Raw genomic sequence first — 18,046 nt, 5'->3', positions numbered from 1 at the left:
AAAGAAGCAGAATCTTATTACCTTTGTTTTTTGCAAGTGGAGATGGGGGTTGCTCTGTAAACACATCTGGGGAAGGGGTTTCTGGGTGGTCAAAGTCTTTTTCCATAGTTTCTATGAGTCCAGTGAGATCTGAATCCTCTGAGCTGTGCCTCCTGCTGCTGGCACACTCGGCGTGAGGTGGGCTGAGAAGCGGTAGCTGTGGCAAAGCACTTTCAGTCTGTTGCTCTTGCTGCTGGGACCCAGATCCTGGGGGTTGATGGAGGGGTTGCTCTGCCAAAGCCGTCGTCTGCTGCTGTGTCTGCTGCTGGTTCTGCCTTGTGCCCTTGGCTCTTTTGCTTGTGGCATGCGTCTGAGCTGTGGCACCTGAATCCAAGGTAAAGGGGCCTGCTCTGTTCACTGACTGCACGGAAGTTGCTTGTGCTGAAGTCCTACTATTAGGCATGTTTGAACTGGTTTTGGATTTGATATTTTCAACATCAGGTGCATTTCTATTGCTGTGAAGGTGTGCTGTTGCACTGCATTGTTTATGATTCCCTGCACTGGATCGTGAAGACGAACTGCCTGTTCCATAGATCCCTCTGGAGGGACCATGATTAGAATCTGATCCAAGCGCGTTCAAGCTGGAAGAACAAGAAGTGTTTAAATGTACTTCACAATGTTCTAGTTCTTCTCCATGAAAAAAAGAATCACTATGTCCAAAGGAAACTTTTAATTACACTTTTTTTGGCATATAAACAACAAAAATGCCTACAACTTCTTTGACAAGCTTTTACCATTCCCTGTTCACTTGCTCACTGTACACATAAGCAAAAGTGGTTAAAATGACAGTCAGTGTATATGTTGAGGGGAAAAGAAAAGACTGTTGTTTATTTTTAACTTAAGACCAAAGGAAAAACTTTTGGCCTGATATTTTTCTTCAGTCTATACTTCATTTTCTAGAGTCTTAACAGAAAACCAAGCAGGGTTTGTTTTGACAAAATATTCCTCACAACCACAAAGCTTGGTTTTTGTAGCTCATTATCTCTCATCCATGGGAGAATCTCTATTCATTCACCTGTTCTAAAGAGTCTTACTTTCTAACTGGACTTACAACTAAAAGGGGGGAAGGGAGAAGGGAGAGGAAAAAAACAAACCCAAACCCATACATACTTTCCATCAGACGAAATTCCAACTATTCTCCTGAGATCAAGTGGCCTTCCCATATCGAAGGGTGGGCCTGAGGCCTCAAAAGACAGGCGTCTTCTAAATGGCTCCCAGATTCCTTGAGCTTCTAGATAGGCTGTTCCGATTACCAAGAGAAAGAGTACACTGCAGAGAAGAGAGGCACTCAGTTAAGTATTGCTACATTTTGAGCATTTTAAGGCTTATGAATTTAATCGTGCATAACAAAAAGTTTGTATCTTATACAGAAAAGCTGAAAACTGCATCCAACTCACATTTCTGTCTAACAAACATAAAATAGCTAAATCTAACATAACATACACAGCAATGAAACTGAAAAGCAAAGCTGGAGATGTAGGTCTGGTCCCAAGTCCCCAATTTTAATCCAAATGAAAAATTGAAGATGGAACTGAAATACTAAAATGGCATCCAGAAGGTCACCAGCTCTCACAGACTTGGTACAATTCCATATGAAAAGCAAAGATCCTCCACAGCAAATTGTGCTGCAGTTCAGAGAACTAAAATTAAGGAGTGCTATTTCAAGTTTTACAATTGCATCTGCAGTGGTGTTTAGGAGTTCTCCACTTACATAACGCACTGCAGTGAACTGTATTTCTGATGAAGCAATAAAATCACTGCAGAGACATTCAGCAGAGTGCTACAGATCTCATCTTCTAACAGGTAGGAAATTTCAAGGGGGAGGAGACAGCATTGATGACTAAAGACTGCCTTGCCTATTACCCTAGAAAGTTTGTGCAAAATTAACTTTGCATTAGCAACTTCAGCTTCCGTTTTCCTCCCAGATCCAACTGCTGGTTTTTGTAAGCCAAACATTACAAAAAAGGACACCCATTCACAGAAAGTGTCGAGATACCACTTGCTGAATTCAAGCTGTCTAGAAGAATTTGGTATAGATATCATCTTTTATGTTTTAACTGTCAGCAAAAATCCAAGCAGCTCCGGAGATCAACTCAGCTGATTTTAGCTGCTTATCAGTAGCCTTTCCCATCCCAGGGATTAAAATGGATAGCAGATACATAACCATACAGCAGAGTGTAGGCAAAATAAATTTCATCTGAGGTACTAACAAGCAACAGAAAAATTAAAGAAATAGAAGACGCTTACACAAACTCCCAGCCAAGAGAACAATACCTGCCTTGGGCACTGCACCCTCAGATATACAACTACTTTGGGAAATTAAAAAGTAAACAAGCATGACAAAACCACAGAATAAATATCTCTTTTTTTTTTTTTTTAATAAAATGCCCTTTCTTATCTTGGTGGGGTGATGGTAGGAACATTGTTGGTCCACTTTATGTTTGTTCACACAAACTAGGGATTACTTTGTGATTATACGGAAGTGTGTCGGTGGCAACAAGCAAAACTCCATATTGCATATCCTGAAAGATAGAGGCTGTGTGCCTGTTCCTTAGAGTATTATGAGGCGGTCACATTAGGACTCCTCTACTTTGCTGCTGAGAAGTGTTTTCGACTTGTAGAAAAAAAGTGAAAGGATTAGCACTGGTATTGTTTTGTGAAGTCCAGTTAACAAATACAGTACGCATAAAGTTACCCGGGCTAACTACACGAGCTGAGAAATGTTATTCACGCTGTCAACAGAGCAGAAATTAAGTTTGCACATTTCTAGCAGATATGCAGAAAAAACACAAAATAAGATCAAAATACTGCATTCATGGCAAAGTCCTAAAGAACCAAAGAAAAAGAAGCACACTTCTCTATTTCTTTTATCAAACCCTAGACAAGGAAAGACAGCCTGACTAAATACTTATGCAATGCAGTACAGCAAAATCAACAAGTTAGCACCTAAATATGAAAAAAAAGATGCAAGGCTTCATTTGCTACTAATGTAGTGGGATAATGCTTCAGCTTTGCAGCACAGAGGAAGACCACTTTTTCCATAACAGGCATCAACAGCAGCAATCCATCTTACCCTGCAATACAGGCTTCAGGCCACCACCAAAAGTAAAATGTCTGTTGTCACTGATTCAGTTTCTATACTATTGCTTTCTCGAGATAAACTTAGTGGGGAAAAGCATCTTACATCCAAGGAGATGAGCAGGGAAGCACTATTTATAATCTCAGGTTTCAAAAAATAAAGATAGATCTATACCTAGGTTAGACTAGGAAAAAAATGGAACTTTCAACTCAAATTTCAACCACTCACTTTGAGGAAAAAAAACAGCACCAATATATTCCTACATAACCTCAGAGTGCTTAGTGTAGCAGACAATGCCCTTCAGGTTCTCAGAAATTCCATTATTAGTATCACCAGTTGTCTGCCACATACAAGTGGCAGCAAGTTAAATTCATCTAAGGCACCTGCTAAGTTCATTGAGTCACTGCCTCATATCTTTCTAAAGCACAGCACTGTAGAAGGATGCTTCAACCTCTACAGGAATTCACTGCTAACAGTGCTCTAATACCTAATTCGATTCAAGTTTGGCTGAATCAGTTGTCAAAAATCCACACACAGCTATAACAGGATCCTGCCTAATAGCCCCAAGCGATAAACATATTCTCTCCTCATTTAAAGCAGAAAGTCGTACTCCTCAGCTTAAAGCTGTTCACATTAAATCCCCGACAGCTTTTATTAATTGTTCTCCTTTTGCCACATCACATACTACACTAAATATAACATGTATTGAATACTTTTTTTTCCCTATAATCTATATTTAAGTAAAGGTACCTTGCTCACATATACTGATAAGAAAAGGAATACACATTACCTCATTATTCCTGAGGTAAGAATGTACAGTGCCAATTCCCAGTTGGGCCTGGGCAACGCTTCTGCACATGTTGCTAGCATATGATATGGAAGGGATGCATTCAAGATAAATATGAATTCAGAGCCTCCGGCTGTGATGAGTTTTAATTCACGAATTACTCTGGAAGCAGTGAAATCTGGTGTAAACCTGAAAACAAAGTAAAGCATGTATATATACACATGCAGACACACACACAAAACCCAACAGCAGCTATACCTAAGCAATGAAACTGATCATGTAAGTGAGCTACATTTAAATGAAAATGCCATGCTTTTTGAAAACATCACAGAAAAAAAACCATTTGTCTCATCACAGACTGAGATCGTTGCAAAAATGCTAGTGAAGTTTCACTGCCTGCAGTATCTTGGACATCCTCTTGCATAACAGTAGCATCTTCTGAACTGTTTGGATATGAATTTCAAATACCTGAGTTTAAACCAAGCAGCATCAAAGAATAATTTTTGGTGCAGAGATCTTTTACAATAGAAATGGGCAGAATTAAACTATTGTTGTCATTAAAGCAGCAGACAAAATATTCAAGACTGAAATGCTGTGCTTTATGATTTTAATCCTTACATCAAGGGCTTTTTAGCATGTACTGCAATGCACCAAAAATATACGTAAAACTAGATCTCATGTGCATTCATAACCCAAATGAAGGAAATGGATAAAAAGCTGTGTTGTAACATTATTCCAACTCATTAAATTGCATTTACTGGACAATAACAAATATAACGCTACAGTCAGTCACAGAAACTTAGTTTTTTAAGGAACAAGTAATGACTGCAAGGAGAGGTTTTATGCTTTAAGCTGTATTAATAAAAACCCTCAAAGCTTAATTAAGAACCCTCAGAATTCAACCAATATTCACTGCCTTTGAAAATACAATTATGTAACCAAATTCCTGATGTACATCTCCATTTAGATAAAAGAAAAAAAACACCACTTACAATATGACTATGTCTTTAGAGGCATTGACACTTAGTGCAAACTCTTGACAGTTAACTACTTTAAATCCATATCCTTCACATGTATAGCCACTGATTTCCATAGTTTTCACGTTAATCTGCAGCTGTCCTGTGTTTTCCACTTTAAACGTTCTTCTGAGAGTGAAATTTGGTTCTTTGTATTTCATTTCTGGAAACAGAGGAAAGTAATTAGTGCTGTGCCAAAATGATGTTCTTCACTACGTACATCTACAGCAGAAGGGAGTTCTTTCAGTATCACATCAGGAAAAAGAACTGGCAAGGCCACAAAAACCTTGCATAACCTGCAGGAACAGGTTTCTGCTGTCAGACTGTTGTATGCTTGCACAGCTCCAGAGCACTCCAACTCATCAGGGAAAGAGATGAAAAGCCCAAAGTCTGACAGCACTACTGCCTAACAAAAATCACCTCAGCTGTCAGTTCTGTGACGTACCGCTTAGTGTAGAGGTATTCAGTGACAAGTCCCAGCACTTGCAGAATGAAAAGTTACCTTTTTGCACCTTAAAGGTAAAATATATTGCTAAACTACATTAGCCAAAAAAACCTCACCAAATGCTAAATCATAACATGTAAAGAGGTAATGATAGAGTTTTACTTGAAATCTTCTTGTTCCTCAAAAAAAGAAAAAATCTCAGATAGTAACTAATACAGTACATAAGGAAATCTGCTAATTAATAATGCAGATTTTTATTGCAGATAAAAACTAAGCCGCTTTTGCCAGATCTTTTAGAAACACAAATACCCTCTGGCTCTTCTCCCAGAAGCAAGCCTGGGGGTATGGAGCAGAAAGCCTCCAACCGCAGAACAGAATTTGCCTGCCCTTACTTTTCAAAGAGCATATCCTTTGTTTTTCCCTGCTAGCCATGTGAAGATTTTGAGCGTCAGGGGGAAAAAAGAATACAAAACTACAAAACAGATAGAAACCACAATGTCTTTTTTCCTAACATTCAGGAATTATATTTAATGCCAGTATTTTGCTCAAATTTTCACCTCCTACCTCATCACCTCCTCATCCCCTCTTGAATTCTACTGGACAAGGAACTTTCCAGTTTTAAATTTTAATATGAAAGGTTAGGAAAAGATCAAATATATCATTTTCTGCCTAAATTAATAAGCAATGTTAATATATTTAAAGGAAAAAACCTCTGACGCACTAGAATAGGGAAAAAATGTTTCCATGCATACATGTTTTAAGTTGTACATTTAAAACGTGTTTTATTTTCTCTTTAGCACAGCAGTTCACAAAGTACTCACTTTCTGAACAGTCTTTTAATAGTGCTTCTGTGATTTTAAAGCGTAAAGAACTTCCAAGACCAGGAGGTTTGCCTGCAACCTTCAAGCTCTCGGTTGTTCCCTGTCCTTGTACCATTATGGCATCTATTACAGTCAAATTATTTCTGTATTAAAAAAGTAAAAGAGAAACGGTTGGAAATATTCATGAAAGGATTATGCAGTTAATTGTTCCTGCAAGCTTCTCTACAGAATATGAAGGTATATCCCAGCCCAGATAATTCCTCACAGTACAGAAGGAAGTAGTGCCAGTTGTCATAAACAGAATTCTTGCAAGACTAAAGCCTAAGAAAGCACAACAGAGCATGCAAGTAATAAAGATGAATTAGTTGCAGTTTATATTTCATCATCATTTTAAAGTATCACATGATAGAAAAAGTAAATATTTATGCAAACAGAGTTCTTCACTGACAAGGTTGAAATAGCAGCTTTATCTTGCAAATGGTACCTGCACCTACATATCCTACTTTCAAAGCAGGACAATGTGTATTTAAGGAAATAAGTCCAAATATATAGATTATATATTTATATCAGCAAATACGTACTGAATACAGCATAACTACTGTAAAACAGATTTACCCTAAAAGTAATTGTGGTTTCTTCTCACACATGATTCTGTAATTACCCTTGTAAAAGTAAGTTTCTGACAGACAGCAAGCATAACCATACATGTAAATAAAGACATATCAGAAATTCAAACTCATTTCAGAAATATCCAGCATACCTGATAACAATTAATGATGAAACAGTTTTGTTAAGAACAGGAGTGAATTTGACTTTGACAGACTTTCTTTCCCCAGGTTTTAACATTAGGCTTAGAACTGAATGACGAGCCAGGCCTTTTGTAAGTCCGACAGTGCTCTGCAGTGGCTGGACCTTAACAGAGCAAGGAAAACAAAGTAATACTTTCAAAAATAGTAATTTTTAAACATATATTTCATAGAACATATGTTCAGGTAGAAAACTGCTTGCATTCTATAAAAGCTTCTTACAAGAACAAATTAACAGCATGTTTCATTGGGTTGTTTTAGTCAGAAATAGACTTCTAGCACAATAAATTCCCTATTTATAAGTTAATCATCTGACAAGCACAACAGCACAAAGCTAAGCTATACATGTGTGGATTCATAAAGCTCTAACACAAAAAGGAGTTCTGAAGTTTTTAAATGTGTATTTTTAATACTAAATTAACAGTAAGCTATTATATGCAGCATTTTTTTTTTTTTTACCACTACAGAAACATGCTCAAGAATACTGTTTTCAAGAGTATAGAAGGAAAAAGGGGAATAAAAACAAACAAAATAGAAGGCCTATTGAAAAAAGTGCATTTTGCCTAGTTTCCCTTTAGATGGGATGTAAGCATGAGATTGCTAAACTAAAACTAATTGTAAATGGAGGGGAAGTGCATATATATTGGATGAGAAATTGAAGTGATCAGAATGTCACATGCTCTATCTGAAAACATGCATAGTTAAGCCTGTACACAAAACATAAGAAACGAAAAGGTTTAAAATAAAGAACAAAGCAATGGAAAATTCAGTACTTTGCTAACTTTAGAGCTACAAACCACAACACTGATAAAGCAATCCTTGGTATCAGTAAGAGAATGAATAAAAATGTGTCAATAGAGTTTTCCTGCAAGTTCTGCGTTTCTATTGCAACGTAAGTATATAATGAAAATTAAAATGCAACTGTTACATTCAAAATACTTTCCTACTTCCTTGAGATTATCCAACAGAAACATCATACTTTTTGATCCTTACTCCCTAAAATTTAATACATGCATGACTGAACTCTTCTTAAACACTTAAACTGTATCTAAAGAATGCAATGGAATACTTACACAATTTCTGAATACTTGGAATTCTAGAGTCCTCAGGTTGAAATCCGTTGGCTTACTCAAATTAAACCTGAAACAAACACGTAATTTCTTTTTTCCCCCCTGTTCATGAAGAAAACAACCTACTTGTGCTTATTACAGACATTAGCACAAATCAAGAACTTATGGAAGGACTCAAACAACACACAGCTGATAGAATCGCTTGGCTTTCCTTATTTTATTTTTTTTTCTCATTACTTCAAGTTAAGAGGAAAATGTAAACACTTAGCATAAATTCAGTTGTATGTTCAATGCAAACCCCTTTAGATTCAATGCCCAGCTGGGCTGATTCAAGTTCTAGAAATGGACAACAATAAGTACCAACACGTTGCGTGCAATTTCTGTAAAATGCATTTTGCTGGAGAGTGAAAATGCCCTATGTACTCTAAAACAATACTTACCGTTCTAGCATTTTATCAGCAAATATGGATGGGTTAGAATACAGGGCTACAGGAAGGAACTGAACATACACAGGAACATCAGCTGGATTTTCTAGAAAAATTTCTTCTTCCTAATCAGAAACACAATGTTTGCAAAGTTTACATTTGGTTAACTGTAACTAGAAGAAGCTATTAGAAATACAGTCTCTAAAACAAAAATTGAGGCTATCAACAAATAACTCACTGATGAACTGTTAGTATTGGTGAGTGGAAAGCTCAACTGGCGTGGGGAGCTAAGTATGGAAGGCCAGGCCATTTCTGCAGTAACTGTCAACTGAACATCCTTCTGAAGATCTGTGTCCACTTCAAATATTGCATTCAGCCTGTAAAAAATAGTTATAAAACTTACTTTACAGGAGTAAAGTGGCAAAAACCTGGATAAAAACAATCCTGGAAAATGCAGAGTGCTTAGAAGCACCCTGAAAACAGCATTAGGTTGAGAAGATGTACATTATGTTTAATTTATTTAAACACCACCACCACGGAGGTCTGCCCACATTTGCCACTAATAGAAAAAGCAACAGAAACCCCCAAAACATGCTCTAGGAGATCAACTGAAAAATTCAAAAAGATGTTCACTACTTAAATACTGTCATCAACATCCATTCATCCATTCTAAATTCTACTAGAGTGTAAAGATAAGGTGACCATAAAAACGCAATAGGATTTACGTACTGTATCAGCAATCTTTCAGTATTTCTATTAAATCACTATTCTAGGGACAATAAGACAACTTCTGCTGTTTTGTCAGAAAGTGGCTACCTGTCATTATTACAGAAACAAATTTTGAAAATCTGATCAAGATTCAGACCATTAAATAAAAATAACCCCAAATATTTTAAAAGTCTGAGAGAGTATGTAATGCTACTATTCTGAGATCATTGTAATTATTAATTATGACAATTTGCAGAAATATGAACAATAAAAAGGAGGAAAACCAGTCCTACTACAGTCCATTTCTAATACAACATCCAGATATCCACTATGCCAAAAACATATTGTGCATCCATCAAACTGTATTGTACAAGCAATATACTATAAATCTGATGTATATTAGGTGTGATGGAAACAGTGGAGTATGTGTCCATACTCACAATAACAAATCTAGATGAAATCTGAAATTAGGTCACATTACTGTTTCCATAACTGAAGTTCTTCATTATTAGCCAAACTGCACAACAGACTTGATTCCTTGGTTACTCCATGAGCTCTCCACAAGCCAAAACATGACCAGCAACTTAGTTCTCCAGTCAGCAAAGCAAACCAAATGTCAAACTTAAAACCTGGAGAAGTATTTTGGAGAGAATCTAAATCTAAATATCTAAGTCAGAATCTATTCAGAAGGAGCAGGTTCTCCTTTGTCAAATGCTACCTTGGCTAGCTGGTTGATTTTAAAAAGCATCAGACATTCCCCAGTACTGCTGTATTTTGTCAGAAGTAGTTTTTAATGGTGTTTTCCTTTATTGTCTTTACTGCAGATGACAATATTCTCATAGAAAATTCAGTTTACAACAAATTTATTCAGGAGTTGTTAAAAAAAATCAGAGTTATAACAATGAAGCTACTTACAATTATTTTGTCTTTCTGCAAATATTTGAATCTTTTTAAAAATCAGTCTGCATGCTATCACCACAAAAGACATCACTTACTGGTAAAGCAAACATCTCTTGAAGTTTAATCAGTTTACGTATGTGAAAATGGATGTTTAAAAAGGTATGCAAAAGCCTCCAAATATTAGATAGCAATGATTAATCACTTACTAGTTAGCATTACTCAAGGAAAAGTATCAGACAACTAGATTATTAACTGAAATACAATAAGTTCAGAATAGCAGCAACAGAAAACCTTATGAAAACCTAGAGGGATGTTAAACTCTCTACTTTAGAAGAGATTAAGCAGGGATACTGTGTACAATATAACTTGTTTTAGAAAAGATTAGCAGAACAGAGACCATCCTGCTCTTGCCATTCTTTATGGAACTGCAGTTTGCTCCAGTCAATAGTAATTACTAAGGCTGTGATTGACTTGAAGTTGTTATTAGTGGCAGTATTTTTTAACTTTTTAAATTCTCTCTTTCAAGCTTTTGCAGAGAACAGCAAGTAGCTGTTTTTTGTTCTCTCTTAAAAAGCACTACAACATATTTAAAAAAAAAAATCTGTATTTTATAATACCACACGTAACAGAATTACCTAGTGATTTATGAGCTGAAGAAGTAAAAGGCATAGAACACTTACCTATGGCTTGAGTTCTCTTTTATTTCTGTCCATGCTTTGAATAAGTTCTCATGCAAATCCCAGTCAGAATCCCACATATCTTCTTGCATTGCTAGGCTGTGCTGAACTTTAGATTCCGCTTTAAAAACATAACGTATTTTTAAACCCAATGTGTAAAATCACTTCTTAAGGGGAAAACAATTATTTGTAATTTTCATTAAGAAGAGAGATTTACTTACATTTAGATAGAAAAGGCAATCCTACATAACAGTGATCCCCACATTGTAAACCAGGATCAAAATAAATATTTGCAATCTGGAAAACAATAAAAGCAGACCAAATAAGAAATTGCACAGTAAACGCAATGACCAAAGAAAGAAGGCAGAAGACTTCTGATGACCACACTCATACATGCAACATGCAAAAGGGGAAGAATACGACAACTTGTAGAAGTAGGCGAAAACAAACCTTTGACTTTTTTCCTGACTCCAGCTCTTCTTTATTACTTCTCAATCTCTTATAATAAAACCTTACATCTTCAGTCAGGGAACGTATGTGCTGTATTTTCACTTTCTGAGAGAAGGAGTTCATAATGTTCAGGCTCTGGTGAACTACTTTCCCCTTAGGAAAAAAAAAAAAAAGGGTGAAAAATGATGCATTTATTATTATGCATTTTCTCTACCATATGTATTTATTTACTTAAGCAGACTGGCAAAAATATTACAGCAGTAGAGATATTAAACTGAGATTTTAACAATGTTCTCTTAAAAAATGCCTTTTTTTTTTTTTAATACTTCAGGATAGGTTTCCATGAATATGATTTCTTCATCTGTTTCCAAACATGGTTTGTCTCTCTTTCAAAAGAAACACACTTTAAGGTTTTTGGAGAGCTAGGACATTTCTGTTTAGTCACAATGTTTTAAGAGAGCCAGAGGAGGAAAGGCAAGAGAAAGCCTTGGTTATATCAGAGTCCAGATACAAAAAGACAAACTATCTTTGTGTAACAAATTCAGAAAATAGCTACAACTGTTTAGAAATTATCTTAAAGGAGTACTTGAGTGAAGCTGCAGATTATCAACACGTCAGGTGACAGAGAACATTTTTCAACAGAAGTATAACCTTCCCTTCCCCTCCCTATGAAATGAAGGCACCAGGCAATCAAACTGCCTTGAAAAGACTACGAAGAAAAAACTAAGTTGAAAAGTGTGCTTCCCCCTCCCCCCATCATACCTTTACATTTTTTCTTTTAGGTAGAGAACATACGGTTTTAATTGTGAGTCACAACCAAAATGCTTGCAGTACTCAAGCTCTCCCTCTACCCCCACCCCCCGTTTAAAGCTCACTCCAGTTTGATTTTGCTTATAAAGCAATGATTCTACAGACATGCCTTTTACCTTATCTCAACACCCAGGCCTGATAAGGATATGGCAAACAATAAATGAAAAAAAGTGAAAGGCTAGACAGGATTGGTGACAACATTTCAGACCTATATAAGAGATAAATGCAGGCAAATTTAAATGCCTAGGACTATCTTTTAACAAAGAGGTTTTAATGTTTCCCTCAAATCAATACTTCCTTTAAAAAAAAAAAATCAAAAGAGAGACGGAGAGATGAACTTTGCAGACTCAAAATTTAACTACAGCCTTGGGAAACAGTCACTTAGCAAAACAGTCTCAATAGCACCAACTGCAGAGGGAGAGAAACTGTAAGAGTAATTCTGTAAATAGTACAGTACTGTTAAACTGAACAGGAAGTAGAAATGACCATCTGTGCTTCACCTACAGAAAGCTGAGCAACCAACCTTCACCACTGGGCAAGATGAAGGTTCACTAAATTCTGCAGAACAAATGAAAAGGATTTTAGTAAGTTCCCTATGTAGCTTTAAAATATTGAAGAGCAGATAAGACTACCACTCATTAATAAAAAAAGATTTTTTAAAAACTGGCTAAGGAGACATTTAGCATAGTTTCATTTGGGGTAGAAAGTTAGGACAGGTGGCACTGTAAGCTAACAGTGCAATTACAAAGTACAAGTCAGCACAGAAAAGGTGCTTATGCCAAGACTGTGATCATCAGAAGGCCTGCATGCACCATTAGTGTATTGCAGACAGATTTTTACAGTATACCAGCAATGAGGCTTAGGTGCAAATACACTAAAATTACAGACAGCACTGGGAACTGGGCAGCTGCAGGAGAATTACACCCTAGGTATGAAATGAAAAACAAGCGTTACTAAAACTGTAGTGCCTAGTTATTCCTGGATTTTATAGCAGTCAGATTTCTCTACTGCAAACTGGAACAAGAAGAACTAATGCTATTTTAGGCTTATTCTCTTAACTTATGGAGGCATTACAGAACAACTAGATGCAAGAAGATCATGAATTCAGTAATCACAAGTTTAGTTTGAAATTAAACCAAGAAAAAAAGAAAAGCCAGTCTGCTTTCAGTGTTCTCAAATATCAAAAGAGCTAAGTGTTCAACAAACAGAAGTAGCTGCTAAAGCCAACTGCTCTAAGAAGCATGAGGTTTGAACACAAGGCAATCTAGAATTCTGTCTAAAATGATAATGCTCTCCAAATTCATACTCCCAAATAAAATTCAGTAGCTCAAAAGTCCCCTGAATTAATTAAAGTGTGAAAAAAATTACCTGAGAAGAACATGAAGCCACTAAAAGCTACAGCAGTCTCAGGTTGAAAGAAAATGATGGACAGCAATGACACTACCTCTTAGAAGCTGAGAAATGGAGGTACTAAAGCATCAATAACATCTCCCAAAACAAAACAAAACCCAAAATAAAGTCAAGGTAATGAAAAATACAGGACTATATCAAGATGCACCTAGAAGCTTAGATATTAGTTAGAAGAATAGTTGATTTTTAAAAATTGCTACATTATGGCCCAAAATTTAACAAACTGAGGTATTATTGAGGTATTGAAGAGGGACAATGACCTTGACAGGGTACAGGAGATATAAACTAGGATATAGAACATAAATTGCTTTATATTTAAGCGAAAGAAAAGGAAACGAACCATTAAGTTTTTGTTTATTGAAGACTTATGGAGCAATACACGGATGAAGTTAAAAGATATAGTAGTCAGTGCAATAAATATCCTGATAATGGTAAAGCTGTATAGTAAAATAGGAAACAGATCCTAAAGATAGAAAATAACAAACGAACCATGCAACTTCAGGAGTGACAATTTGACCTTGAGAGTAACAAGACTTCAGAAAAATTTGTGAAGCAGAGTAAAAGGGAGATGGAATGGATCATGAGACAAATGTGGCAATGATTTGCTAAAGTTCCACTGACTGGCCTGTTCTCCTCTGGTGAATCCTACTGCATTATTTTTTTGAAAAACTGTCATTTATCTACTGGGCATAAGGTAAAGCACTTGACAAAAGTGCCAGTGAAAAAATACTATTCAAGATTACACAAACTGTGAAATCAGCAAAAGATATTAAGCAGCTACTGCAAGATGAGGAGAGAAACAGATGGTGCTCTAAGAATGAAAAAAATCAGGGAGAAATAATTAGTACATAGTTTACTGAAGATTGATCTAGGAATAAATATTCCTAGAATATTCATTGCTTTGGTACCAAAAAGTATAAAAAGAGACAAGTTTGATCCTGCAAAGTTAAGAGGCACTTTCAGAATCGGAGAAAGATCGATATGGCATACAGATTGACCTGTGGACCTTGAGTAAGGAAAATAGTCTGAACTCAATAATAGCCAAGTTAAGATTGTGAATTTAGGATCTAGTAAGAAGTTTATTTTAAAGGCTTAAGCCTCCCTGTTTGAAAAGGCAAAGCAGGCAGAGAGGAAGATGGTCTGTATATGGTCACTGATCCACAACATGTTAAGACTAGACAAGATAGATAGGGAAACAAAGTCATATCCACCAACATACATAACCTGAGGCATCTTCTCTGAAGATAATTAAGACCTCTAAAGAATGCCGTAAAACTTCACTCAGATGACGTGGTACATTTGTGATTACTCATTAAGAGAGTGCTACACATGGAAGATTACAGAACAGGGACATACACAATATGTAAAGCTGGAGAAAACAAGAAAATACCTTTCTGTCGGGTTTTAACTATCAACAAGCCACGGCACATACACTGCTCCACACCAACATCAAATGCTAAAAAAAGGGGTTGGAACTAATTAATCTTAATCAAGATCAAGGACAGTGCTCATATGAGATAAATGGTTACGAAGTTACAAGGAATAATTGTAGACTGAAAAATGCAGGAATATTTGCAGTTATTGTAACTACAGTCCTGGAGTAACTTCCTAGTGGGAAGAAGGAAGACAAGAGTCATCACCATCAGATAAAACAAACAGTAAGAATAAATAATGAAATAAAAATTAAATAATGTAAAAATGTTCAGGGCCCCAAAGAATTAAAAAGTGGGCCAGAAGAAATCTAGACCCTTATCCCACTAAGAGAAGTTGGAAAAAAAAAAACTTAGGCTACCAAGTACGATGCTGTGACAGAGTGGTTACACAGAAAGCAGCTCTGAAATATTATGTCTAAACTAAGCTAAGCATGAAACAGAACATGTTCACATAGACAAGTCATGTAAGTGACAAGAGATGCCTGCCAAATAAGCATCAAGCCAGGCATTGCTTCAAGTATTTGTACAGCATAGATGCACCCAGTCTGTTCAGGAAGGTGCTTTTTATAAGACACTGATGGCAAACCAACCTGCAAAAAACAACCCACCAGTGACAGCTTTCTGGAAGGCATTACAAAGACAATTTAGATGTATAAACCGCTCAGATGCAGAACGCCCATCTCTAGGACGGACACTATTTTGTTATTCTACCTTGACACACTCTCAAGTCAGGTATTTCTTAAAATTTTTCCCAAACCTGCACAGTAATCACTAGCAAAAACACTGGAGAACTATTCCCTTTTTGGACAGCTGCTGTTTCAAAATACATTGAAGATGGCTTTAACTTTTCAGAAAATAGTAGTATTTCTATCCTGCCATCTCCATCCATCCTTTTCTATCCTTTTTTCTTTCAGTCTACCGTTTCTCTCTTGATGATTTTCCATTGTATTATGTTCCATACAGATCAGAAAATCACATGAATCTCAAGGCTTTGATGAAATACCAATTGCAAAGTCAATATGCCTTGACTGCCCACGCTTTCATGGACATACTGAATGTCAGGTAAGAAAAAAAACTATTATCCAGTTAATAGATTGGTGCACAACTGAGCAAAGAAGCTGCCTTCAGCCATCACTGAATAAACACTACTGCAGGAGGAGGAAGGAAAACAACCTTAGCATGTTTTTGCAGAGGGCTGTAGACTCCCGCAACTTTCTTGCTATCCTGTTCTTGTACTCCACCATATATCCTCAAAGATGATCTACTTTCAATGCGGAAACAACACAATGCTTCATAGAGATCAAAAACCTTTTATACTGAAGCTTTAGTTCATTAGCTGACTTAGTCATCTTGATTTTACATCTTACATTTTATGCAATGACATCTGTCTTAGAGTTGGTGCTAATGTGCACAAATTGATAATAACTACGTAAACAAAGTTGTGTTAGAATGAAGCTGCAAATAATCATGTTTAGGATCACATCAGTATTCGAAGATCCCATGTAAGTGGGCAGTAGAGGAGAAATGAAGATAAACCATGCTTGTGATATGCGAGGAAAAAAGTGACTCCAAACCCTCCAGCAACTTGACACATAACAATTTAAGACAAATGTTTCTCTTGAACACGACAGATGAATAAAAAACAGCACAAAAAGGTTTAATGCTGTGACCTAACAAGCTTACCGGAAAAGAAGGTGGAAGAAATATATGTTTTGGGGAGCAAGTCAGTGAGCCTACAGCAATCACTGCCTTCACTGGTATAGTTAAAATCTGAAAGAAAGAACAAGAGAGTTAACAAGGGAGCTAAGGAAAGCAACCAGCTTTCAAACATCTCTTCTGCTTTTATTTGCATAGATTAATAAAACCCTAGAATTCCACAATTAATGTAGCCAATTAATGTCTTATATACACGTTTAAAATGTGCAACCATGAATTAAGATTTCAACGTGTCATCATACTCCCACAGTCACTCCGTACTGTCAGGAAGCAAATCTTTGCTCAGTCATAATTAGCTTCTTTCTACATGGAATACAAAAGCAAAGTTAAAATAAAAGCTTTGCAATGGGGCATTATACAAGTCTCATCTGAGAGAAACTTACTCTCTTAGAAAGCAGGAGGATAACATTAATTACTGATAGGGAAGAGGATATACCGAAGTTCCCAAAAGACATCAGAACTCATGATAAGACTTTGAAACAAAAGTACACTTCGGAATGCAGAAGGGATGTGTATGGTGCTCTAACCATTGTTAGCTCTATAACAATATAAGTACAATAACTTGTAGGGGAAAAAAAGAAAACAAAAGTCTTTCAGTTGTAAAATTGAAGAATCACTTAAACGTATGGACATATTAAAAAGTTTAAGGTTGCAGTTACCTGGCAGAAATTAGGAGTTTCCTATTTTCTGCATCAGAACCACAAAACAAGCTCTATAATTTCCTGACTTCATAGACATCATATTTTTTTCTACATGTATCACTCAAAGTGAAAGTTGTAATACAAAAATATTAAATATGGATTGCATTATATACTATATCACTCTTCTGCAAAATATTTTATAACAGAAAAGGCGTATGAAGTTGAGAATTAATTGGTTGCTCTCTCCCTTACTAACTTTGGTGTAAGATCTGTTTCTCTTGTCAGCAAACCGCAATTTCTCTAAAGCAATTTTCATGTTATATTTTGAAAAAATTATTTCCAAATTATACCTCAATTTCACTAACCAACAATGTACCAAAAAGTAAACTCTGAGCATATCATGCCAAAAGAGCATCAGGTCAGACGTGAACAGAAATTTCTGAAAAGCAGATGAGCAGATGAAAACCTTAATGAAAGTCATTCTTCATTTTCTAAGAGAAGATACGGCACAAGTAGCATTACTGCCACTCCCTGCAGAGTTAATTTGTCCTCTACCCTTTCAACCTCAGCTTCTTCTGCGTGATATTGCAATCTGTTCACTTCAGACTTCACAGTAAAAAATAAAAAAAACCACTCTGCTTGGACAACACACATGAATATAAAATAAGTATACCTCATAGTCTGTTGTGATTTGCACAGCTCCATCATGAATTCCTTCAAGTTCTTTTGCTATTAGTTTTACTCTAAACACAGCATAATGACCTGATGTTAGTATCACCTGTGAACAGCAGGAAACAAAATTATATTCCATTA

General features: G+C 36.2%; 1 protein-coding gene across 1 annotated transcript in view; it reads right to left on the bottom strand.

Moving 5' to 3' along the window:
• The window catches only part of TMEM131 (transmembrane protein 131), a 73,715-nt gene that overhangs the window by 15,913 nt on the left and 39,756 nt on the right, over positions 1–18,046 (bottom strand). Inside the window, exons 17-30 of the mRNA XM_031557597.1 lie at positions 17,907–18,011; positions 16,560–16,646; positions 11,224–11,376; positions 10,995–11,070; positions 10,777–10,894; positions 8,727–8,865; positions 8,504–8,613; positions 8,067–8,133; positions 6,948–7,099; positions 6,188–6,330; positions 4,898–5,084; positions 3,909–4,094; positions 1,150–1,308; positions 22–620 (exon numbers count right to left, since the gene is read on the bottom strand). Of these exons, the coding sequence (XP_031413457.1) occupies positions 22–620; positions 1,150–1,308; positions 3,909–4,094; positions 4,898–5,084; positions 6,188–6,330; positions 6,948–7,099; positions 8,067–8,133; positions 8,504–8,613; positions 8,727–8,865; positions 10,777–10,894; positions 10,995–11,070; positions 11,224–11,376; positions 16,560–16,646; positions 17,907–18,011 (2,281 nt within the window). The remainder of the gene's footprint in view (positions 1–21; positions 621–1,149; positions 1,309–3,908; positions 4,095–4,897; positions 5,085–6,187; positions 6,331–6,947; positions 7,100–8,066; positions 8,134–8,503; positions 8,614–8,726; positions 8,866–10,776; positions 10,895–10,994; positions 11,071–11,223; positions 11,377–16,559; positions 16,647–17,906; positions 18,012–18,046) is intronic.

Source organism: Meleagris gallopavo, chromosome 1 (genome assembly GCF_000146605.3).
Source record: "Meleagris gallopavo isolate NT-WF06-2002-E0010 breed Aviagen turkey brand Nicholas breeding stock chromosome 1, Turkey_5.1, whole genome shotgun sequence".
In the NCBI taxonomy this organism is placed as follows: domain Eukaryota; kingdom Metazoa; phylum Chordata; class Aves; order Galliformes; family Phasianidae; genus Meleagris; species Meleagris gallopavo.
The sequence above is the reverse complement of the archived record's forward strand: the minus strand, read 5'-3'. Positions and strand labels throughout refer to the sequence as shown.